The following is a 25,329-nucleotide window of genomic DNA, read 5'->3' on the forward strand; positions in this document are numbered from 1 at the left end:
ACCATTAACTAATAGTTAGTTCCTCATTTATTCCAAATTTGTTTCATAGTAACTACTTTAAATTTTGTGCACCTCAAACAACTGTACTGTGAACAACGGTGTGATCAGCAGACAGTACTTTACACGCAGCCCCCATGATAAATTCTTTAAGCTTAGCCTACCTAAAATGTGACACACTGTCATATTTATTTCTTAGGCATCATCGTACAGAATAACATGGATGGTCATATTAATGTGTATGTGGTCTGAAAATAATGAATAAAACTCTTCTCAAGAATCCTGCTGTCTGATTATTTTTGTTAAGGAACTAATTGTAAAGATGACGATGAAGTAATGAAAGACTACTCATTATGTGTCACTTTACTTTAGAACATAAAAAGGTTAACTAATGGACAGGCTATTGAGTAATGATTCTGTACTAATGAAGTAACTAGTTCACTAATTATTAAGTCATGATTAACCCCTCTATGAAATTTGATCATGAGTTACTGAAGAACTGACCATTAACTAATAGTTAGTTCATCATTAGTTCCTCAGTAACTACTCCTCTGAAATTTGATCATAAGTTAATGAAGAATTGACCATTAAATAATAGTTAGTTCCTCATTAGTTCCTCAGTAACTACTCTTATTTTGTGTAGTTCCTCAGTAACTACTCATTAGTTCCTCAGTAATTACTCTAATTTTGTGTGGGTAATTTTATGTAGTGTCACCGCCCTGTAGGTCATCAAGTGCAAGGCAGCAGTAGCCTGGGAGCCCAACAAGCCTTTGGTGATTGAGGAGATTGAGGTAGCTCCGCCCCAGGAAAACGAGGTCCGCATCAAGGTGAGAGAACACTATCAGAACACACACATGTACATGCATACTGTGTTACTGCACTTGTCTCTTCTCTGCTTCTCGGCCTCTGTTTGCCACTAGTAGTGATGGAAGTGTACTTTTATATAAAAATCCTGCTTGCAACTCCTGAGGTCCATTTAGTGAAATGATTGATATTTGTGTCACTATAATGCTAGAAATGTTGCTCATACTGCTAAACCCAGTAAGTGTGAGTTCCCTTAACCATCTTCCTGTTTTCTTTGTTTGGTCACTGTCTTCGCTGCAGATTGTGGCAACTGCAGTGTGCCACACAGACCTGTACCACCTTTTGGAGAATATGCATAAAGACGGCTTCCCAGTAGTCCTTGGCCACGAGGCAGCTGGCATTGTGGAGAGCGTTGGGCCTGGAGTCACTGAATTTCAGCCAGGTCAGTTTGTAATGGTATAACATTCTGGGATATTTGCTTGACTGTCACATGGCAACATTGTCTTTGAATTTCCAGGAGACAAGGTGATTCCTCTGTTCATCGCCCAGTGTGGAGAATGTCGCTTCTGTAAGAGTCCAAAGACCAACCAGTGTGATGTGTGGTGAGCACAGTAAGCTTTAATCTCTTGCTTTTGTCCTGATTTTCTCTCTTTTTATATTGTTTTTCATTCGTCAAAGGTGTACATACGGTAATAGACACAAAGATTTTTTTTCTGCATGTCCCTATCAATGTAGGAACTTTAGGTGCTGTCCAAAGAAAACACAGTACAGTTTGATTTGATTTGGTTTTATCAGGATCCTCATCAGTGGATGCATAACATCAGCTAATCTTGCTGGGGTGCACACAAAACATAAAACGACATAACAGATTTGACACAAATTCTCACTCCAACCTCGTCACATATTGATTTTTGGTCATGGACTTTCCACGTTGTTGATATTTGCAAGGTTGTTGATATTTGGGGATGCCATGTCAAGTTCTGCCTGTTACATGCATTGTCCTGTTTTCACAGGAAGTGTGCAGTTTGCAAACACTCTCTTTCAATATGAACACACTACTTCAGTTCAACACCGCAAATTGATGTTTTGTTTTCCTTCAACAACAGTTTTACCCCCGACATGCACATGGTTGGGTTTAGGCAACAAAAGCACGTGATTGGGTTTATGACAAAAGAACAGGGTTTGGCTTTGCAACTATACAGGAAGCTTTTGTCGTGGTCCAGCCACGTTTCCCTCTGACGCTGCCGGATGCTGTTAGACCATGACAACGACCACCCATGTATCATGCCAGTGTGAAAAATCATAATTTTTTTGTCAGTGTCTAATGCCAGAAGTCACTAATCAGGCACTGGTTTTTGATGACTTTGGTGTAAGACTGCTGACTTGACACTTATAGACCAAACAACCAAACGAAATTAAAATCAGAAAAGTATAACTAACAATCTTTTGATCTCAAACATGTTAGACATTGACATTATACATACTCTTATTTAACCACTTTTATGTATATATTTATACACACAAAATTCAAGATCTATGTTAATTTTTTTGTTAGTTTTTTAGCATAAGCATATTACAAGTATTCAGGGAGGCCCCCTTAATAGTTTTTTGTTTTAATTTTCTTAGTTTTCTCTATTGTCAAAACTGTATTATTTCATTCAGGACCAAGGCTCGTTCAGGGGTGATGTCACCATCAGACTCCAGGTTTACCTGTAAGGGAAAGAAGCTGCTGCAGTTCTCTGGAACCAGTACCTTCTCTGAGTACACTGTGGTTAACCAGACAGCTGTGGCTAAGATCGACCCCGCTGCTCCTCTGGACAAAGTCTGTCTCCTTAGCTGTGGGATCTGCACAGGATATGGAGCAGCAGTTAACACTGCTAAGGTACATATGTTTGATTGTTGCAGATCACCTACATCATTATTTTGGAGTGAAACAACAGAATGAGAAATTTAGTGTTAAGTGCCTATAAATTTGACAATTTTGTATGATAAAAGACTTTTCAATTAACATTCTTCCTTAGATTGAAAAGCCTCTGAAAGAGTATGCACTCATTATGGGACATAAAACCTTTCCATTGATTATTACTGTATGATGCATTAATAAGTCTGACTTAAAGAGACATGTTGACCAAAATCTGTGTTTCTCTGGGTGGAACTTTTCCTTATTGGACTTACCTCCACTGCTTTACGGCAAGGAATCCCGGACTGCATAATTAAAATCCTTGACCACTGATCTTTCCCAGTGTACCGCACTTAGATCCGCAATGACATTAACGACATCAGAAATGCCCATATGCACCTTTCCTTGTAAAGATTTTCTCTGAGGCTCTATCCACATTAGAGCAAGGGAAGAGACAGTTCCCCGACTTAGAGTCCCGACATTCCCTGTGCCCCCCTTCCTTCCCACCTCCAGCTGACCACCGTTGTGCTCCTCTGTCCATCTGTTCATGACCCTGATTTCTCCCCTCATCTCTTCATCCCTCAAACACGTCCATCGATCTGTTCATGAATCTGAGTCTTTTCCTCATCCAATGGCCTTTATTCCTCCATCCAGACCTTTAATCCATCATATTCAATAAACTAGTCGAAATCTTTATCTTTATTGGTGTGGTCTTTGTTAGTGAATTACTGTATGAAGCATTAAGAAGTCCAATCTAAAGAGCCATGTTGACCAAAGTCTGTTGCACTTTAGGTGGAACCGGGCTCAACGTGTGCTGTGTTCGGCCTGGGAGCTGTGGGTTTGGCTGCAGTCATGGGCTGCAAGGCTGCAGGAGCCAAGAGGATCATCGCTGTTGACATCAATCCAGAGAAGTCCGAGAAGGCCAAGGTGTTAGGTGCGACTGACTTCGTGAACCCCAAGGATCACAGTAAACCCATCAGTGAAGTGCTGTCTGAGATGACTGATGGAGGAGTGGACTACTCCCTGGAATGTGTTGGAAATGTGGGACTCATGGTAGGAAAATTTGATTAAATCTAGTTCAATATAATAAAGAGGTGTTACCTAACTATTAAACAATAACCTTTATTCTAATCAAAGTCAATTGTTATTGGAAAAGCAGTTAGAGTCATTCAATAAGTGATTGAGCCCAGCTAGTCCAGAGATTTGGATCAGCATCTTTCATATTACCAGTCTACTGACTTTGTGCTTTTTCTCCATCTAGCGCAGTGCCTTGGAGTCTTGTGTGAAAGGTTGGGGTGTCAGTGTGGTTGTTGGCTGGACAGACTTGCAAGATGTTGCTGTCCGACCCATTCAGCTCATCACTGGACGCACATGGAAGGGCTCCCTGTTTGGAGGTGGGACGAATATGACCATCACCACTCACTAATGAATCTCTTGTTACTGAATGGGTTTGGGCTTAAGTTCTGCCATTATCTAGCTCATTGTATTCTGGATAACACTTTATGTTCTCATTTTGTGATTTTGTGGCTTAGGCTTTAAAGGTAAGGCTGCAGTGCCTCAGATGGTTAAAGCTTACCTGGACAAGAAGGTGAAGCTGGATGAGTTCATCACTCACAACATGACTTTGGACCAGGTCAATGATGCCATTGAACTGCTGAAACATGGCAAATGGTATGTTTATATGACTTTACTCTTCTACAGTTCATGACTAAATGACAACACAGATCAATTAATGTGCTTATTTCTCCTTTTTCTCGTTCCGCAGCATCCGGACTGTCCTGAATGTTTCTCCACAATAACACCACTGCGTTGCTTTCAATGACCCCAAAGTAACCGAATATTTCACCACTATATTATACAAAAGCTCAGCATAATATGCAAAATGTCAGCATAACACTCATGCAAATAATACAATGCATATAATAAGACGGCTTTCAAATTATGCACACCATACATGCCTGACTTTGAACACTCAATACTCTTAAGTGGATCACATGCAAAATGTGAGAATCATCTGTATTGTTTGTTTAAAGCTAAACATGTCTGGTATTCATAGAGCAAAATAAATGGTTTCAACAGATGGTGTCTGTGGCTTCCTTGTTTATATTGTGATTTTGTCATGTTGTATGTCCCTGGAATACATTCAAGTGTGAAAACTATCATGTGACAAAATTCTGCATTGCATTGTAGTACGTGTTATGTTGGGAATGTATGGTTCAAAAATATTAAAATGGCTATCAGAAATAATTAATAATTATTACAAATAATTATTGATCATGTTAATTGATCAATAATTGATCAAGTGATAAATTCAGGCTCATTAAATATACTGAACTATTAATTTGGAACTCTGGTTAATAATTGAAATAATAACTGTAAGCAAAATTACCATATCAGTGGTAAAGATTTAAGGATGTCAGAGCACTTGACATAGCAGGGGATGGTGATTCATTCACTCTTGTGCAATATTAAACAGCGTGTAGGATTTCAAAGGTACTTATTTACAGTAATGCAAACATACAAATCTACAATTTAAATGAGTCTAACTAAAGACTAAAGCACTATTCGGACGGGATTAGTTTTACCTGGGCATGTGGGGTAATGTCACTTTACCACAGGACGTCAGTAATATTAATGGCTGATTCGCACGGGATAAGAAATATCAGTAAAACTACCACAAGTGGGAGGGGTAAATCCATTCACACACCGCCGTCCTCTCCTGCCGTCATGTGCGTATGATAGGACTGTCAAAAGCACCATGAAATTAAGTATATTTTTGAATTAATATTAGAATTTATTATTATTATTATTATTATTATTATTATTATTATCATTATTTTTTAATTTCTTTTACAAAAAAAAAAAAAAAACACACAAAAAATAAGATACTTATTGCTGGGGCAATATGAACGTGTCACTCGGATGAAAACACCCGTTCTGACCTCACTGAAGTGCCAGGTATGAACAACTTCTGCCTCACTATCTGAGCAATGTTTGGATACTTCAGTGCGTAGTTTTCCACCACAAGAGTGGATCCTGGTCGGCTCGTAGTGGAGTCTCATTCTGGTAACGTTTCATCTCTTCTTTAAAAAAGGGTAGGCAGGGAGGCAGCAGGTACAACACTCTCCCTGTATGTCTCCCTGAACAGGTCACACATCGCGGACAGCGCAGTGGGTGGTGTTGGCGCAGCGGGCTCCTCCGTCAGTGCCTCTCCCTCCCGCTGCGTCCCGCAACATTATTGATAGTATTAATTAATTATTAATGATATTCGAATTAACAAATTTAGGTTCGAACTTATAAAAAAATATATATATATTCGAATATATTTCTAAATTCCATTTTATTTTTTGCCAGCCCTAACACACGTTTACTGCTGGTCTATTCACACGGGATTAGTATTACCTGAGGTAATTGTCCTGGAACCTTTTACAGAAGATAAAAGTCACGGTAATCTTTACTGACATCCAGGGCCACCCCTCCCTAAACGCAGAACACGCGCTGTGCGTAGGGCCTCATCTTCCATGGGGGGCCACATTTTGCGCGAGGGGACGCATATGCGCAAGGGATGCGCACATGCGCTACCGTGAGGCGCACGTAGAATCAGCTCGAGGAAGGAGAGAAGAGCCCCGACCGTCCATGCGTCGCTGCAATGATTGACAGCACTCAACATCTGAACAATAACAGGGGTGCGCTGGCAGGCACTTGCAGAGCTGCAGCAGGTGAAGAGTTGTCGACATGTCGTCCAAAAAAGCCTCAGGGGTATGTGCGGGGACGGGAGGGCGGGCGGGCTCCACGGAGGGGGACACCCAAGCCTCGATGGTATGTGCGGGGCCGGGAGGTCGGATGCTCCCAGAGAGGGGAGAGGGAGAAATATAGCTAAATAAGATGAAAATAGAAAAGAATGTCTCTGTATTTTATTTCTGTTTTCAGTGTTTAATTAAGGTGGGAGAGGCGGAGGGCTGAGGGAGATTGGACGCCTCCAGAGAGGGGAGAGGGAGAAATATAACAAAATAAGATTAAATAGGAAAAACCTGTCCCCCTCTTTTATTTTATTTTCAGTGTTTAATCAAGGGTGGGGGATTGAGGTGGTGAAAGTTACTTTCTTTTGATGAGTAATTGATGGCTATTTGTGACTCAGATTTGTTTATTTATTTATTTCAGTTTGAAGTTATTTTTATTTAATATTTATTTATTTATTTATTTCAGGTTGAATTTTTTATTTTATTTGACTCATACAGCCAAACTACTGTATCTACAGTACATTTGTTATTGCCAATAAAGGTTGTCAAGTTAAATGGCAAGTTGTTGTACGGTCATTTTGTACCTATGATACATTTGGGATGGGGGCCTCCAAATAAAATTTCGCTTAGGGCCCCAATTTGGTCAGGGGCAGCCCTGCTGACATCGTGCGGTAATGATTACTGACATGGCACATTCGGACGGGACTAAAATCTCCGGTAATTATTACTTTACCCCACATCCCTATGTAAAAATAATCCCGTCCGAATAGGGCTTAAGAGACAAGGGATGTGTGCTTGTGTGTGTGTGTGTGTGTGTGTGTGGGTGTAAAGGACATAGACAAAGACGTGTGTAGGTGTGAGTGTGAACTCATGAAGAAAAAATGGCTAACTATCAAAAAGATGGCCATATCATAGATGGCCACTCTGGCTGAAAGAGGTTCTGTCTGACTGTATGTGGCTGGTTAGACCAATAGAACAATGGACAGGTGCAAAGCGGGTACTTTGAGTTTCCTTTCTAACTGTAGTTATGTTCGAGAGTCAAATCATATGAGTATATGCGTGTGATCTGTGTTGTATAAAGGTGCCAGGTTAATAAAAAGACGTTTAGTTGCATGCAAGACTTTGTCTGTGTAAAGCATAAACTATCTAACAATACAATAGCTCAGGAAAAGCCAATTACCCAATAGCCTGACTACAAAGAGATCACAACAATAAAACTCACTGGAAAACAAATCAATATGTAACATACACTGACAAAAGTTAACAGTCGTGCTTAGCTGTACTGTTGCACTAATGCTATGGAAGGTTTGCTTGCAAACTTTGTGTCTGCTGAAGATGCTAACTTGTCTGCTGTCATTAGAAGAGTTGAGTATGGCTGTTTGAGCAGGCCAAGTTCAGAGAGCTCTTAGACTCCATCAAGATGAGTTAGGCCTGCGCAGAATTGATCACCACCAATCACCACACAATGCATTCCAATTAGGCCTGTGACCAACTTCATCCCAACTTGCTCTGACATCATGCACAAGTGGACGATAATCTCACAAGATTGAGGCAGCTGCAGTATTTATTCTGGTAACAAAATACATTGTGTGGCTTATAGTGATGTTTAGTAGTCAGAGAGACTAAATACATTAACATCACAGATCATAAACTAGACCTATGTAACACTGGATTGTTTTATTTATTGAAGTATTTAGCAACACAAAGACTTGTGGTAAGTGGGATGTGAGGATTTCTAAAATAATATCTGTACAGATGTGAAGCCCTGACTCAGACAGATCTAAAAAACAAGCTATCGTCTTTTATTTCTTTCATCTGTGTTTGACTATTAATGTTTTCAATTTAGATTGACAGATTGACAAGCATTTTAATAGGCTACTCTGTTACAATTAAAACAGAGAAATAAATAGAAAAACTGAACTGAAAAAAAAACCTGATGTATGGGTCTGATAACATTTGAATAAATTGGAATCGGATCTAACAGGATGTGAGTGTTTCTGTGACTTCCTCCACAGACTGAAGGCTGTTGGAAACTATCCGACAGCTTTTTGTCAGTGCCTCCTGCTGCTGCCACCTGATCTTATTTGCTTCCCGGGTGAGGCGCAGCTTCATGCAACAAGGTGAGAAGAAATGGAGGAAAGGTGAGGCAGCTTTTCCAGCACTCATGATTCTCCTCTGAGGAAGTCCTAGAAGAAAGAAACAGAATAGGAGAAAGATTCTTTTTTGGCGTGGTGGCATTGCAGGGTCACATACCACAGTGACCAGCTGTGACTGAAGAACAACTTCTCGGCAGCCTTTCACACAAAAATGTGAAAAAGCAAAGGTCCGTGGGAAAATTAGTTCATTTGGCTGTGCTTTGTCTGATGAACAAAAGGAGGAAATGTCAGTTTACACAGTCCAGCAATCCAAACAGTAACAAAAGCGCTCTTGTCACTCTAACAGTTTAAGGTCAAAGTTACTCAGACCAGCTTAGTCATATCAGTGTCAACTACTATAAATTGACAGGCAGTGTTGAAATTATATTTCCAATATGTAAGTCCAACTGTACTCAAATTGCTTTTTTCCTGCTACAGCATACATATCTGCTCTCTTAATTACCTGTCCTGTGCTCTCTCTTTAGTAAAAAAAAGAAAGAAAAGAAAATCAACAGCACAAAATAAAATTTTGATGCATCCCATGGTTTTGCATTAGTTTATAGGAATACCGAAGATCTTATTTACAATATACTGCCTGTAAGAGCTAGATATTTTCTTATTACAGGCTGAACCCCACGTGTTCATTGGCTATCACTCAGTGGAAATGAAGAAAGGAGCTTTATTTACCTTTATGCATAATGGAATGAATGAATAGAATGATTTTTCTGACACCGAAGCATGCAGTTAACTTTCTGAACACAATACACATCACAACAACAGGAAGTGTGTGGCATTGAACAGAAACAAACCCTATGGTGTTGCTGTCAATCCATTACAGACATCAGCACGCCTTGTCATTCAAGGCCCCCCATACTGGACAGACAAAATATCCCACTGAGTAGCATTTGAAGATGCAGTGTAAGACATTCTTCCAGTGGTTAATTGGGCATGACATCAGTATTTGTATTTGGTCAAGTCTGACAGAGCTGGTAGATATTTTCTTTCATTTCCATCTTTTAGAACATGTGAGATTTTTTTTTTATCATTATTATTATTAAAAATTAAAATAGCAATTGTAATTTTATTTATATAGCACATTTCACTACATGTAAACACTAAACACTAGTGTTTCTCATTGAAAGACAACATAAAGAAAACATGAGAACAAAGGTAGCATAAGCATATATAAGACAGTATGAGCATGAGTCACCAACATCAACCTAATCAAAGAGAGAACACAAACACACACACACACACACACACACACACACACACACAAGCAAACAAAGAAAGTCAGCATAACCCAGGGAGAATAAGAGAGTTTTCAGTTTGCTTTTAAATGTGAACAAAGTGGTGCTGGACCTCAAGTCAGCAGGCAGGCAGAGCCACAATAACTGAAAGCACCCTCACTGGAACAAGATCTAATTCTTGGCACAGACAGAAAACCTTTGCCTAATGATATGAAACCTGGTTATATCATAATCAATGAGCAAGTCAGAAATGTACTGAGGAGCCAAAGCATAGTCCCTTGTAGACTATTAGCAGGATTTAGAAGGTGATTCTGTATTGTACTGGGAATCCAGGAAATAATTTCAGTACTGATGTAATATGTTCAGCATTTTGAATGAGTTGGAGCTGTTTGACTGATTCTTTGCATAATCCTGCAAATAGAGCATTACAGGAGTCTAACCTGCTTCAGATAAACACATAACCAGTTTCTAAGGGTCAGTTTGAAGTATGAACGCTTTAAATTTTGATATATTTTTAAAGTGGTAAAATGCTGTTCTTGTGATATTGGTTGTGTGATTTTTTTTTTTTTTTTTTTAACATTGAGATCAGTATCCAAAATATTGCCAAGGTTTCTGACATACTCAATGTATACCAGAGACAGTGTAAATCATTTTTTGGTCTCTGACTTTTAAGACCAATTACGAGTATCTCAGTCTTCTCTGTATTCAGCTGTAAAACGTTTCTGGACATTAAGCAAATAACTTCATCAGTTCAGTTGACCTGTTTGTTAACATGACTGAGATCCAAGGCTGTAGCCAGAGTCACCATTGTGGGGAACCAAATCTGCCAGGGAGGTCTGGGGGTCTGTCCCTCACAAAAATTAAAATTTAAAATCTCATTTCCTGCCATTCTAAAATATTAGAAATTCACCAAGACATGAGATGAACTTTTTATTTATTTATCTATTTTTTTAAAAAAATAATGTCAAATAATAATAAACTGGTGACTAGAAAGAATGTTGATCAGGGTTGAAAATGATCACAAGCCCCCAGCCAGACAGTGGTAAAATATGCAAGTGGTGGTTGATTTGCCAAAATCAGCCAAAAAACAATGGTAACCGAGTCAGTGGCTGGTAGATTTTAGGATCCAGCAGTGGCAGGTGGCCAAAGAGTTAATTTCCAACCCTGATGCTGATACAAGTATGGAGGCCAACAGGAGTCTGAACATTAGGATGAGACTGTTATGATGTCATTATTGGATGTTAAACATCAATATTTGTTCCTGTTCCATCTTTCACCTCCATGTCACCTGCTCTCCCTGCCTTGTCGGTACTGCAATGTGCTTTCTGTCTTCCAAAACATTTGTTTCTACTCCATTTAATGACTGGCTTTCTTTTATTAAAATGATATTCATTTTCACAGTTACTGTTCCAGCTCAAAATGATGTATTGGCATTAATGTTACCTTTAATGCATGTCCTTACTGAAGTGAAGTGTTGTTACTGATAGGGTGTTACAATAATTAGGTTTCCCATCAAAAACTGAACATTAACAGATCCTAACTTTACGCAAAGCTAACAAGTGGTTGCCTTATACCAGACACAACTGTTAAAAACTCACAATCACCATAGCTTACATAACACTCACATTGAATACTAGTTTTTGACTGTTTAATGCATTTGAAAGTAATGAAATAGAGAGAGTACAGTATCTCTGTCATCATAAAGGGTCCATGGAAGAATATGAGCAGTGATGGCATTTTCATATGTAAAGGGAGTATAAATGAGCCTGAACAGTCTAGTTGGGTTTCTGAGACAAGTTTGGCAATGACATTAATACAATAAATACAACAACATAATTTGTTAATACTGTAATTGAGGGGTTTTATTCATGGGAGGCCTGATTATGAATAACATACGACAATGGGTGGCACTGAAAAATCAAGGATTTACAGTCAAGAGTCCCCACTGACCTCACTGTCCTCACCTTTAACAAGAAGACAGTAACACTGAAGTCTGAACACGCACTTAGCAAGTATTTCAGAATATGATAGCTTTTGCCTTTCTGACTCGGTGATTAGATAGTGAAGGGGACCTGGTCATGATCACTGATTAGTCGTAACCCGAGAGGCTTAATAAATACAGCCCCCACACAAGAACAGATTAAGAACTCGAACAGAACACCCAACTCATCCCAAACATTTCATCCCAAACAATTTCATGTGCTTTATAGGATTTCCTGTGGTACGTTTCACTTAGGTGTACCAAAATTGGGGTCACATGCAACATCACAAGACTTTAAAAAAGCCTCTTGGAGCCAGGGTCAGCAACTTTTACTATCAAAAGAGTCACTTTTGACAAAAAATAATAATAAAATCAAACTCTGTCTGGAGCCACAACACATATTTTAGCCTTATAATAAAGGTAAGTCAGACTATTACATCTAAATTAGCCAATCAACATTGCTTGTAGGTCTAAATGAGAATTTATTAATATGTTTTACCACCAGGTGGCTATTCTGCAGAGGGCAATTTATGATTAATTGGAACTTTAACTTTGCGGAGCTGGTGACAAAAGCAAAAGATGCTGTTCACACACTATTAAATTCTGTATTCTCCTCTGAAACTATGAAACTATACTTTTTTGGAATTGGAATCCATGAATAGCCTACCTGGAGTGCCATAGCTTTTGGGGTTTGGCAAAATGTGGAGAAAAAGGCATCAGGCCATAAACATTTTTTTGTGTGTGCATATGTGCATAATATTTGGAATAAATCATTTCCAGTGCCAAGCACCATGCAGGAAAACACGTCTAAGTCATGCGTGCAACGTCCAACAGTTGACAGTAAATGCATGTTTGTGTGGACGAGTGACCTGCCAGTATCACTGTCATGGATAAAACTGTATGGTGTGCTGCTTGCAGCTTTAGTTGTATAACTCCTTTTCATTTTAAAATGTACTGATAAAGTGAGATGTGACAGATGCATGTAGGATACTGCCCTGTAACTGACATATAGCATATAACATACAGTACATAGACATTGTAATTTTTTTAAGCCAACTACAAAACAAACATCTTCTGTCTACTGAATAAATGAACTCATATACACTTTTCCCAGGACCAACCAAGAGTGTTGACGGTGTTCCCAGGTTCTTGGAGGAGTACATGAAACAGAAGCTGAGAGTGGATAAATTTGTGACTCACATTTTGCCCTTTGAGAAATCTCATGAATACCGAGTGTCCCTCTGGGTTTTGTCAGTCTTATGTGTCACTGCTGCCCTCTGTTGAGGACAAAGCTGAGATGCGATGAGAGGTCTAAGATGGGATTTTAATTATTTGTCCTGAGGACATTTTTTTTAAAGACAAGTACAAGTTGTGTCAGCAATGTATGGCACGTTAAAGTAGAATAGATCTTCCCATCTAACTCTCAGGAGGGCAAAAACATATTTTCCAATATCTCAAACTATTCCTTAAAGTCCTTTACTCTTTTTTAAATCCGTAAGTCTCAACAGATGCTTGTTTACTCCACACAGGCTGTACATCTGTTGCCCAAATTTAGTTCCTGATAACATGGCTGTGGGGGCTTAAAAAAAAATTCACCGGCAACCAATGGTCTTTTTACACCAAAGCCAACACATCCCTGCCTATCTGAATGTGTGCCAAATGATACTGACACAGTATAAAACTGTTGTTGTCTACACCCCACTCCTGTCCTGCAGCTGCTCTCCTCTCTTAACTCCACTCTCGCTTTTTTACTCTTTGCAGCAAAAATGGCCACAGCTGGAAAGGTAAGAGTCATTTAACATGTTGACACTTATATTTATGATTAGCGCTTACATCACATGACGTACCTGTGTATTTATGCACACACAGTGAAAATTAATTGAACAAAACATCAAAAAGAGACGTAACAATATAACATGATTTACATTTACATTAGTAACATTTATTTGAGATTCTTCTGTGCTCCTGTATTGTGTACAGGTCACATTTGTGTGTATGAGATTTGTTAATTGTCTGCCAGATGGATCAAAAGTTGATACCTAAAATGAGCATATCAGTGCTCTTCTGTGCTGTACTTTGCTGTGTATCTGGCTACAGATAGAGATACTGACACAGATGCACGCACATCAAGTATTTCACCTTAACAAAGTTAAAAAAATCTTCATTTTACTGCAATAGAATTTGAAATTGTTATGTAATAGCTAAATCATAGGGTAGCTTTACCTTAAAATACCCTGTCCTTCTATCTTTTACTTCATATCTCTGTCTCCTCTCTGCCTCAGAGAAATATCTCATGTCCTGCTTTGACTTGGCACACAGTTTGAAACTATCCAGTCAAATTTGTGTTACTGTTTATATTGGCAAGGCTGTGGGGATAGTCAGCCAGATTAAAAGAGTGAAAAAATCATTCCAAGAAATGCTTAGGAATTCATGGAAAACCGCTTGATTTATAAAAATCTGATACAACTGATATTACTCAGTGGTTTATTTGCTGATCCTACATTCATTAACTTTGTCCAGCTTCATGCTCAGTTTTGGGTAGGAGCTGAAAGGACTGCTAACAAGACTGTAGGAGCTTTAGAATTATAAAACTCACGTTAATCAAATAAATCATGTGGACTTTATACTGGTGCCTTTTTTGCTTGTATGTTTTTACGAGGAGCAGCAGTGTTTGCACTGAATTACAGCACAGGGCACTGTAACATTATAGTCTTCTTATTGCTAATGTAGCATGTTGCTTTTACAGTAAATGTGAAAAACTGAAAACACCTTGCTTTACTTATTCTCACTAAGACCAGTGGGTTGGAATATTAAGTGTTCACAGTTCAACAAGGGGTCGCAGCTCTTTTTTTTTTTTTTTTTTCTTTTAAGTCTTCCTGATATTGTTTAACAGTCCCCAGTAGTATTTATTGGGCAATGTCTTGTGGTGTCACCGCCTGTAGGTCATCAAGTGCAAGGCAGCAGTGGCCTGGCACACACACACACACACAGTGTGAGGTCCATTTAGTGATATGATTCATATTAACACCAAATTAAAGTGTCAATGGATTTTGAAGTGTTGCTAGTGCTGCTGAACCCACTTGGAGTGACCTCTCATAAGCCTGTCTCTTTATTTGTCTTTGGCCTTGTCTGTTTTAGGTCACTGAAAATAGACCTTTTGTGAAACTCCATCCAGGGTGAAATTTTTTCAGAAACTCTGTTTTCAGTGTTGATGTTACGTTGTGAAATCTGTGTGAAAACAGATGCGAAAACACAGAATTTGCTTGTAATGTCAGAGCATGCGCCATTACCTCCGCTGTGAGGCATCACAAATGAGCCAACTTTTTTCTTTTTTGTGCAATTTGGCGGACATGGACAAAATAGTGCTGGTTCTAACCTTGCTAACATTTATTACATGTTTATTCATAAATATACAGTTACTCTTCCACTATATACTCCTGAGACCTGAACTTTTGTCTGGTATGTATTTTTAATTTCTCCCAGCTATTTGGGATCAGTCCCAATGTCCTTCAACAAGCTGATGATAAATTCCCAATGTCCTCAAACGAGTTTTTCCTAATAAAGAGTGTTGTTACTCTTGTTACTTTTGCTGAAATTGGTCAAATTCGTTGCCATACTAAACTACAGACATTATAATCATAAATAAAAAGTTTCAACCAGGGGGCATCGGTGGCTTAGTGGTAGAGCAGGCACCCCATGCACAAGGCTGTTGCTGCAGCAGCCCGCGTTCAACTCCAGCCCGTGGCCCTTTGCTGCATGTCTCTCCCTCTCTCCCTCCCTCCCCCCTACACACTTCACTGTCCTATCAACTAAAAAGGCAAAAAAATGCCCATAAAAATATCTTAAAAAAAAAAAAAAAGTTTCAACCAGAACATCTGATCAGGTTTTATCCACTTTTGTGTTGGGATCGGCTGCAGAATGACTTGGCAGAGATGGCTGCCATCTTGTTCTGACATGGATAAGTGTATTTTGCTCTTACTACCACTAGATGGGCCAACTTAAGGGGACCTGGTCTAAGTTAAAGGGATAGTTAAAGTTCGACATTTTGGGAAATTTGCCTATTGCCGTAATCCCTAAAGTCATATGGGTAGGTACATTACCTTTAATTATCAGTGCCTGTTGTTCTGAGATCGGTGGGGCAGAACTGCCTGCTGCTCAGTGCACAAAATGGAGGTGAACGGTACAGCCCCCTCTCTCCTTCAAAACTAATCAAATACACCATCAAATGACTCCAAAATGCTCTAGTGGACAACTTGTAGCTTACACATTCACCACGCTATGAAATAATAATGTAATACTACAAGACAGAGTTGTTTTGAAGCCAAATGCAGAGCCGGAACTACATTCCAGACATACAGTACTTGCTGGGCAGAGTGATTTCAAACAGCGTATGTTTAGTGCAGTTACTCCCGTCATCAAAACAACAAGTTTGTTGAGAAGAAGCCAGAATATACAGAGGAAGAGTTACAGGTTTTGGAAGAAGAGAGAGCAAGAAGAGAGGCTGAGGCTGCCGAGCAACCAGGGGCTGAGGGGAGACCCAGAGCGGCATGGATTGGTGGTGTAAATGTGAGGCTTACTGGCCACTTTATTAGGTACACCTGTGCAATGTAATACAATCCAATACAACAGCTCTGCCACACATTCTACGTTTACAAAGCTTTTACATTTTCAGTTTTTGTCAGAAAGGTGATTATTCTACTTTATTATTGAGGTCGTAGTGGGTGGTGTTGGTGTACTGGAGTGCAATATATTTAAAAGTGTTCCTAATATTTTGTCCCCCTCAATTAGATAAAATTAGGAGGCCACCCCCGTACACACCACCACCATTCACTATGACCTCAATAATAAACAAAGTAGAATCATCATTTTCTAGACAATGTCAACAATAACCGAAAATTTATAAGCTTCGGGGGAAAAATCATGGTATAGTTGTTCTACTGGATTGCATTAGATTACACAGGTGTACACAAAGTGGCCAGTGACTGCATGTTATACATACATATGTTGATGGTGGGATGGGACGAGAGTAGCCTACGCCTCAAAATAATCACCGGAACACGGGGAAAACATGCTAACTCCACACTCATAAATCACCACAACTCCTGAGGGAACAACAACATAAAATGTTCCCTAGCAGTCTGTTTATTCCCAACAATGAGAAGTAATGCCAGTCACTTCACTATATGCTCTGGGCAAGCACTTATCCATAACATAACCACAACATTTGCATTTTAGCCTTATTTACCATGCTTGGGTTGGAGGCTAATGTTACTCAACATGGAGGTAACGTTACAGCAGAGAGATTGCTGAGCAAAATACACAACGATCACTTACCATGTCTGCTCGTTTTGTGATGCCAACAGATGGTATGACAGTATCTTTCAAGACAAGTATTTGAACCATTCCTGAGCTTCTGCGCTCCATCCTTTCAGCGTAGTCCTCGGGCAAAAAATGGCAGGATCACACAAACATTTTCCGGACCGTTTCCACAGGCGTGTTGGGGTCGATGTCCAGCACAAATAGCCATTGTTTCATCCTGTCCGTATTACTGGTTGGAACTACGTAAAACTTCACTTTGCTCCATGTCTACAGCTTGTTACCACAACCTTTTACAATCCATGTATAAACCATGATCTACAAAAACACTTGTAAACTTTTGTCAAACCTTCTGGTGTGTCCAGCTGACGATACTGCAAAAGGCTATAAGCAATAACAACAACACTGTCTCAGCTGCGTACTGTGTCACTCCGCCCAGTGGTTTACTCAAGAAAGTAGTTCCGAGTATTTGCTTCATGTGTCGTAATGTTACTTAATTATACATTATTATTTCATAGCGTGGGGAATGCGCAGGCCATGTGTTTTCCACTAGAGCGTTTTGGAGTCATTTGATGGTGTATTTGATTAGTTTTGAGGGAGAGAGGGGGCTGTATTGTTCATCTCCATTTCAGCGGCCAGCTCTGTCCCACCGATCTAAAACCAGCAGGCACTGACAATTAAAGGTAATGTATCTACTCATATGATTATAGGGATTACGGTAATAGGCGAATTTGCCAAAATGTCGAACTATCCCTTTAAGCAGAAAGATGTAAAAGGTGCAGGAAATCAAAAATGTGATGTCCTCATAGGAGGACGCAGGGTCTCAGGAGGATATTGAGGAACAGAGGCATCAGAGTGCACTGCGGTTACTGCACTAGGTAGACTTTAGGCAACAGCTTTTTTTTAGACTTCTGACTGGCCAACATTTTGTTCTTTATCGCATGCTTGGTTTATATCACTGCCTGTTGATTTGGTATGCTCTTTATGGTGCTTCAATTGTGTTTTTTTGGACAGAGATTTTTTTTAATAGTGCTTGTCTGGACAGGGATTTTTATTTTATTTTTTTTTAGGAAGGAAAAACCTTGTTTTCAGAAGTATTCATGTACATATGGACTAGGCTTGAGTGTTTTTTGTCTTTGGTGCAGACTGTGGCAACTTCGGTGTGCCATTCAGACCTTTACCACCTTTTGGAGAATATGCATGAAGACGGCTTCCCAGTAGTCCTTGGCCACGAGGCAGCCGGCATTGTGGAGAGTGTTGGGCCTGGAGTCACTGAATTTCAGCCAGGTCAGTTTAGAATGGTTTAACATCCTGAAATATAGATTATTTGCTTTCTTTCTGATTGATATGTCTCATGGTTGATTGTTGAGTACGGAGCCGGGGTGTGTTTAACCCAACTAAGCTCAGCGTAAAGTTGGGAAACAGTTTGCCTGGTTATGTCCAAAGTTCAGAAATAGTGACAAAAGTGGCTGTCGCTTTCATTAAAAATTCATACCTTTTCACTTTTTTAAAAAAGTGACAGCCCTGGTGAGAAAACCTCTAAAGAATCTACTAACAAGTCGTGCTACAGGTACTGGTGAGTAGTGATGGCAAAATGAAGCCTCATCTTTATTTTCTGAGCCCACTAGATGGTGTTCTTGGTTTAAAGAGAGAGGCTAAAAGAATGGAAATCTAGTGTGTTTTAAACCTTTTGTTGAAGAAAAAGCGCCATCTAGTGGGCTCAGAAAATAAAGAAAATGATTCATGAGGCTTCATTCGGCCATCACTACTGGTGAGGTGTACAAGGTATATAGACTGAGATCTATCAGTGCCATTCAGTGAATATTCTTATAACCTTGACTTGACTTTCACATGGCAACACTGTTTTTAAATTTTCAGGAGACAAGGTGATTCCTCTGTTCATATCCCAGTGTGGAGAATGTCGCTTCTGCAAGAGTCCAAAGACCAACCAGTGTGAGAAAGGATGGTAAGCTCAACTTATCTCCTGCCATCTACTCCATTTTGTCTGCCAGACACATTTTATTCAACATGTGTCTGTCAAGATAGCGACTTTAGGTGCTATTTGGCAATACCACAGGACAGATAGTTCAGATGGTTGTTTGTTTTAATTTTAAGCATATTGCAATATTCAGTGGAGCCTCTAATAGGGCAGGACCAGCAATCAAATGTTGTTTTGGATTGCTTACGGATTATTTACATCAAAAAACATATATTTTCCAGGTCCACTGATCGTCTCAATGCAATGTCACCTTCAGAGTCCAGCTTAAGCTGTAAGGGGAAGAAGGTGCTACAGTTTACGGGAACCAGTACCTTCTCTGAGTACACTGTGGTTAACCAGACAGCTCTGGCAAAGATCGACCCCGCTGCTCCTCTGGACAAAGTCTGTCTGCTTGGCTGTGGGATCTGCACAGGATATGGATCAGCAGTTAACACTGCTAAGGTGTGTATGTTTGATTGTTGCAGATCACCTACATCATTATTTTGGATTAAAACAATGGAATGAGACATTTTGTTTAAAATTAAAATTCTCAGCTTCTGAAAGAGCACGCACTCATTGTAGGACATAAAACCTTTTCATTGATTAATGACATTTTATAACTAAGTTCAGGAACAATGACCACACCTCAAACACATCCCATTTTCACACAAAAATATTTAAGCACACCTGATCCATTCTCTTCTCCTTTGACTCAGTTATCATATGACCCATGACAGACAGTACAGACATTTGCTTACAATAAGTCATGGACCAGGAGCTCCTTCTCACCCCTTCTGATAGTGATTTGTTTGAAGAAGTTCTGCAAACTCCCTAGGTCCATAAGTCTCTCTCTCTCCATCTCCTTCCATTCAATGTTGTCAGCAGCTTTGGTTGGTCGACAACTCCAATGTCGTAGCCTCAGCAGCAGCTTCAGGGGAAGGTCCTGTCTTCGGTGTCCGAGGGACATTGTCCCCTCCAGACACCTCTTGCCAACCTACTTGCAATCCAAAAGCTTGAACAACAGGTGACACCACCGTGAGCCGTATTCACCACACCATTACTTCAAGTGTCCCTAAGACAGGAATACAAAACCTTTCAAAGTGCTCACAAACTCCCGGCAGAAAACCACTCTCCAAGCTTCCAGACCACTTCTTCCACCTCTATGCCGATGATGTCATGGCACATCCCCCAGCCGAAGAAGCCCGGCCATACACATTAGCCTTCTCTGAGGGCCATGTGGTATTAAATACTACACAAGCTCCCACTGTTTCAGAGCTGTCTTCTTTCCCAATTTTCTCGCAAGCTTCACAAACAACTCAAGCACATGCATCCTTCCTTCTTAGCATCCTTTCTTCTCCTTTTGCTTCTACTTTTCCTATCCCATCTTCTTCTCTTTCTTTTATGATGACGATGTCACCAGGCCTGAAGACATCCAGTTGTTTACAGACACAGCCCTTTCCATTGGCTTTGGTGGCTACTTGGGCAGCAGGTGTTTCTCAACTGAATGGCCGCCCGAATTCTCATCCTTTACTTCTTCCTCCACCATCTGCGAAATGTATCTGTCCAGCTTGCAGCCCTTCTTTGGCACAAATGGTCAAAGACATTCATCGCCATCTACTCCAACAACAGTATTGTTAACATCGTTAACAAGGAACGGACAGATTGTCCAGACATCATGCAGTTCTTCCAAAGGCTCACCTTGGTTTTGGCCTAACATCAATTCATTATCCAGACCTCCCACATTGCAGGTCATAAAAACTCAATTACCGACTCACTTTCTCGTTTCTCATTCTAGAAATTCAGACAACTGGTTCCAGCCTTTGACTCTCTTCCAACTTCAGGCCCGACATTTTTTTTCCCACCATCTTTCATTTTTGCCCCACAGCTGGAACTGTTAGTCACTGCTTTGAAAGACACCATTCTCAACAGCAGGGTTCCCTGTCTTCATATATGACCGGATGGAACTGCTTCAAAGTCTTCCATGCTACCCCCAGCCTTACGTTCACTTCGTCATGAAGCTGTCCTCAGGGGCACTGTGTCCACCCCTGTCCCACTCACACATCAGCATGTTGATTAAAGGCCTCCACAAGGCTGAACCACATCCTATGCTAAAACATTCGCCCTTCACTTTAGACCTGCTTGTCTGTTGCAGCTGAACTCTCCACAGGCTTTCTGTCTCCATTTATAGACAGTCTATATATTCCTTAGCTTTCTGTGGTGTTAAGAGTTCACAACTGCTGCTTCCACTCATCTCAACACACCACCATGTCATTTCCTTTCATTCATCCAACCCCATATACAACCTCAAAAGTAGCAAGACCAACCAGCCAGGTCAATCTCAACCCCATATTCCTCTTTGGTTAGGGTCATACCTACGTCCATATGAACCCACCTGCGACTACTTAAACTCAAGACTAGTCAGCCAAGCTTCTCCTCAAGACCCTCTGTTTGTCTCTGAGATAGGCCAGTTGGTCTCTGGTTTCACCACCCCTATCGCCAAATCTTATCCAGATCCAAAATATTCCCTTTGGGGCATTCCTTCCTTATTGGAGCTGCTTCCATTGCTTTAAGGCAAGGAATCCCAGACCTCCTTAACCATTGGGGGCTCTATCTGCATTAGGCCATGTTTACACGAAAACGATCCACTGAAAATAGAATCATTTCTCATTTTCATTTTGAAAAAGTTCCGTGTTTAGACGACAATGTTTTGATAACAATCACCGTGCACACGGATCCGCAAAAATGACCAAAACCGTGATGGTCGACTTTCACGCGCATGTCTAGTGACTAGAAGTGTAATGCACATGTGCGAAAAGTCTACGTTTTCAGAGGAACTGCATATTGCAAGTTTACATGACAACGGAGATGGTGCCGTTTCCAAAAAATTGCACTCTGGAACCCGTTTTCAGGCACCCAAAACACTGTTGCGTTTTCAGGCACCCAAAACACCGCTGTCGTGTAAACGATCAGCCAAAAGGCAATTAAAGTTTACCATTTTCATGTCGTATAAACCGGACCTTAGAGTCTCATCTACCCCTGTTCCCCCCTTCCATCCCACCCTCAGCTGACAGGGGACTGCAATCACACTCTTCCATGCATCTGGTCATGACCCTGATTCTTCCCCTCATCCCATGACCTTTATCCCTCAACCCTCATCCCTCTATCCCTTCATTTGGACCCTCAATCCATCATATGCAATAAACTAGTCTAAATCTATATCTTAATTAATGTGGTCTTTGTAAGTGAATTACTGTATGGCGCATTAGCCTAAAGAGCCATGTTGACAAAAGCCTGTTGCACTTTAGGTGGAACCGGGCTCAACATGTGCTGTGTTTGGCCTGGGAGCTGTGGGTTTGGCTGCAGTTATGGGCTGCAAGGCTGCAGGAGCCAAGAGGATCATCGCTGTTGACATCAATCCAGAGAAGTCTGAGAAGGCCAAGGAGTTCGGCGCGACTGACTTCGTCAACCCCAAGGATCACAGTAAACCCATCAGTCAAGTGCTGTCTGAGATGACTGGCGGAGGAGTGGACTACTCTCTGGAATGTGTTGGAAATGTGGGAGTCATGGTGCGGCAGATAGAGAGGTTTGCATAAAGATTTGATACAAATTGGCTCAAGAAGACTCAAGATAGGTACAATTTTTTTTTTCCTCAAAGAAGTGTGCTGTTTTTACTGTTTCTTCATCTAGCGCAGTGCCTTGGAGTCTTGTGTGAAAGGTTGGGGTGTCAGCGTTCTGGTTGGCTGGACAGACATGCACGATGTAGCTACCCGACCCATTCAGCTCATCGCTGGACGTACATGGAAGGGCGCCTTGTTTGGAGTTGAGCCCAAATATAACCATCACCACTGACTTAGAAATCTCTGGTAACCAAATTGCTGTGGGCTTGTTCTCCGCAATGGCCCTTTACTAAGCCCAGCCCCTTTGTGATGGTCCGTCAAGTTGTCAGAGCTTACATGAAGCCCACACTGTAACTAGGTGCACCCCCCTGAGAAAATATCAAATTTCTGGAAATACAAAAAAACAGTTTCAGAAAGAAGCAGACTAAAGGGTCTACATAATGTGTTTGAAGGACATATCCAGGATGTCAAAGTCACTCAGCTACAAAACAATAAATATAAAGGAAAATTTGGCTTATTTTCAACCAGCCGTGTGTCATTTCAGTGTGTACAGATGAATAAAGTTTGGCTTCTCCCTTGCCGCCAGCACCCGGTCCATCGGTTGGACAAGCTCTGGGGACAGCCAAACAATGTTCGTTTGCACACACTACAATGACACACAGCTGGTTGAAAATAAGCAGTTTAAGTTTACCTGTTTACCTTCATTGGTTCCTGTAAAGCAGGGTAGGTCTTTATTCAGTGTTATAATCATTAAAAAGCAAAAGCAGCCTGTACATTCAGTGGGCTATAACTTAAGTAGCTAGCCAGCTGACTAACGCTACACCTTTAAGGGTTTGATTTTGGGTTTGGAATGGGGAGGAAATGTGTATTTCCTTTCAACCCCTCCAGGTAATAATTGTCATATATACACGTGCCCCAGGCACAATGTTTATTTTAAAATCCACAAAACTAGCCTGAAAATAAAAAAAATCTGAAATGATTGCTGTTGATGTTGATGAGAGTCTGTGGAGCAAAGCTGTGTAGTTGTCTGGCCCTTGTCAGAGCTGGCCGATGTCATGCTATGATTGGGGGGTGGGACTTAGCAAAGGGTCAATCACCTCACTAGTTGTACTCTAGCTAAGATGCCATGCTTTTATCATGTGATTTTGTGGCTTAGGCTTTAAAGGTAAGCATGGTGTGCCTCAGATGGTTAAAGCCTACCTGGACAAGAAGGTGAAGCTGGATGAGTTCATCACTCACAACATGACTCTGGACCAGGTCAATGATGCCATTGAACTGATGAAGCACGGCAAATGGTATGTTTACAGTCCTACACATTCTTCTCAATTTATAACTTAACAACAACACAGATAAATTAATAGGTGCAGGTCTGCTCGTTTCTCTTTTATTTTTGTTTTACAGCATCCGGACTGTCCTGAATGTCTCTCAAACATAAAACCACTGTGCTGCTTTCAGTGACACTCAATACTATTCAGTGGATTACGTGAAGACTATCATAATCATCTGCAGTGTTGATGTAAGCAAGAGCTTAACATGTCAACGTGTTTATAGAGCAAAATAAATGGTCTAAACATCGGAGTGGCCTGCTTTTTTTTGTCCTGGTGTTGCGTTGTATGTCGCTGGAATGGAGTTTAGGGTATCTGTTGTGGCCTGTTATTTACGATATATATATCTGCTGCTTCAGACCACTAGTTGGCACTGTCAAAGCAGGTACTAGTTGAGACCGTGTATAAAGAGTCAGAAAGTCAAGGTGGCTACTACTGAATGTTACTATGCAAGCTACTGAGAACTGTTTTATGTTACATGTATCCTGTTAAATGGCACTTGCTACACATTGCAGCATTCTTCAGTTCATCAGGTCACACTACATTGTCTACATCCCTTAAGCATGTGAAGAAATTCTTCATTGCATTGTGTTTATTGTGACAAAACTTGTCACTAAAACAATTTTTGATCAGTTTTACTCACACCAACTTAGATTTATCAATGTTTGCATAACTTGATGGGCGTGTTGAAATTATTCCAATATAAGTCCAACAGCCATCAAATTGCATTTTTTAATTAATTTATTTTTTTGTCTGCTGCAGCAAAACTATATGCTCTGTAAATGATTTGCCCTGTGTTCTCCTTTGAGGTAAAAACCCAAACCCAAACTGTTTTTGTTTGATCTCATGATGGCACCCCCTAATTTATCACTGTTAACACTGCTGGTTAATGTCAAACAATGCCAACGGGTAAAATTTGCCTGCAGCTGTTATTTAATGGTATGTAACTTTTTTTCAATACAATATTCAGGACCCCCAGTCTGCGATTTTGTGTATTATGTAGTACCCCCTATTGTTAAACGTTTTCAAGATGAGGCCAGATAGTTTATATCTATATCTATATCTGACAGCAGGTAAAATTAACGCATATGGTTGCTATAGCATTGCCTTTTGTCTGTTACTGAGTGTAACAGAGCAGGGTCATAAGCATAGTTTATTACTATATTATTTTATTGTCAAATTGTCATTTTGTCAGTAGCATAAAAGGACTACAACTTTGGCATTTCATTACAAAACCTTCCATTATAGAATGATAAACGAACCTTGTGCAGGTGCAAGACAACAAT

General features: G+C 40.3%; 2 protein-coding genes and 1 long non-coding RNA gene across 6 annotated transcripts in view; 2 read left to right on the forward strand and 1 right to left on the reverse strand.

Moving 5' to 3' along the window:
* Positions 1–4,781, forward strand: part of LOC125900401 (alcohol dehydrogenase 1) — an 85,736-nt gene extending 80,955 nt beyond the window's left edge. For 2 of the 4 annotated variants that reach the window (XM_049595370.1, XM_049595373.1), the window contains exon 9: positions 4,467–4,781. In XM_049595370.1, the coding sequence (XP_049451327.1) occupies positions 4,467–4,500 (34 nt within the window). In that variant the 3' untranslated portion in view covers positions 4,501–4,781. Of the gene's footprint in view, positions 1–722; positions 825–1,101; positions 1,244–1,318; positions 1,404–2,463; positions 2,684–3,493; positions 3,755–3,962; positions 4,096–4,233; positions 4,373–4,466 lie in introns of all 4 variants that reach the window. The other 2 variants (XM_049595374.1, XM_049595371.1) reach the window with 2 other exon arrangements.
* Positions 4,782–8,155: 3,374 nt separating this feature from the next.
* Positions 8,156–25,329, reverse strand: part of LOC125900419 (uncharacterized) — a 28,054-nt gene continuing 10,880 nt past the window's right edge. Inside the window, exon 3 of the long non-coding RNA XR_007450852.1 lies at positions 8,156–8,627. This is a non-coding gene — a long non-coding RNA (uncharacterized LOC125900419). The remainder of the gene's footprint in view (positions 8,628–25,329) is intronic.
* On the forward strand, positions 13,515–24,105 carry LOC125900408 (alcohol dehydrogenase 1-like). The gene is made up of 7 exons (XM_049595385.1): positions 13,515–13,591; positions 18,269–18,410; positions 19,002–19,089; positions 19,344–19,563; positions 22,407–22,684; positions 22,794–22,919; positions 23,873–24,105. Exons 1-7 carry the CDS (start codon positions 13,574–13,576, stop codon positions 24,054–24,056), a joined length of 1,056 nt encoding a protein of 351 aa, XP_049451342.1. The 5' UTR covers positions 13,515–13,573; the 3' UTR covers positions 24,057–24,105.

This window comes from Epinephelus fuscoguttatus, linkage group LG14 (genome assembly GCF_011397635.1).
Source record: "Epinephelus fuscoguttatus linkage group LG14, E.fuscoguttatus.final_Chr_v1".
NCBI lineage: Eukaryota > Metazoa > Chordata > Actinopteri > Perciformes > Serranidae > Epinephelus > Epinephelus fuscoguttatus.

Coding starts and splice junctions, on each gene's coding strand:
- LOC125900408 (XM_049595385.1), top strand. Junction 22,685..22,793: donor ATGGTGCGGCAGATAGAGAG/GTTTGCATAAAG, acceptor CATCTAGCGCAG/TGCCTTGGAGTCTTGTGTGA. Junction 22,920..23,872: donor TGGAAGGGCGCCTTGTTTGG/AGTTGAGCCCAA, acceptor ATTTTGTGGCTT/AGGCTTTAAAGGTAAGCATG.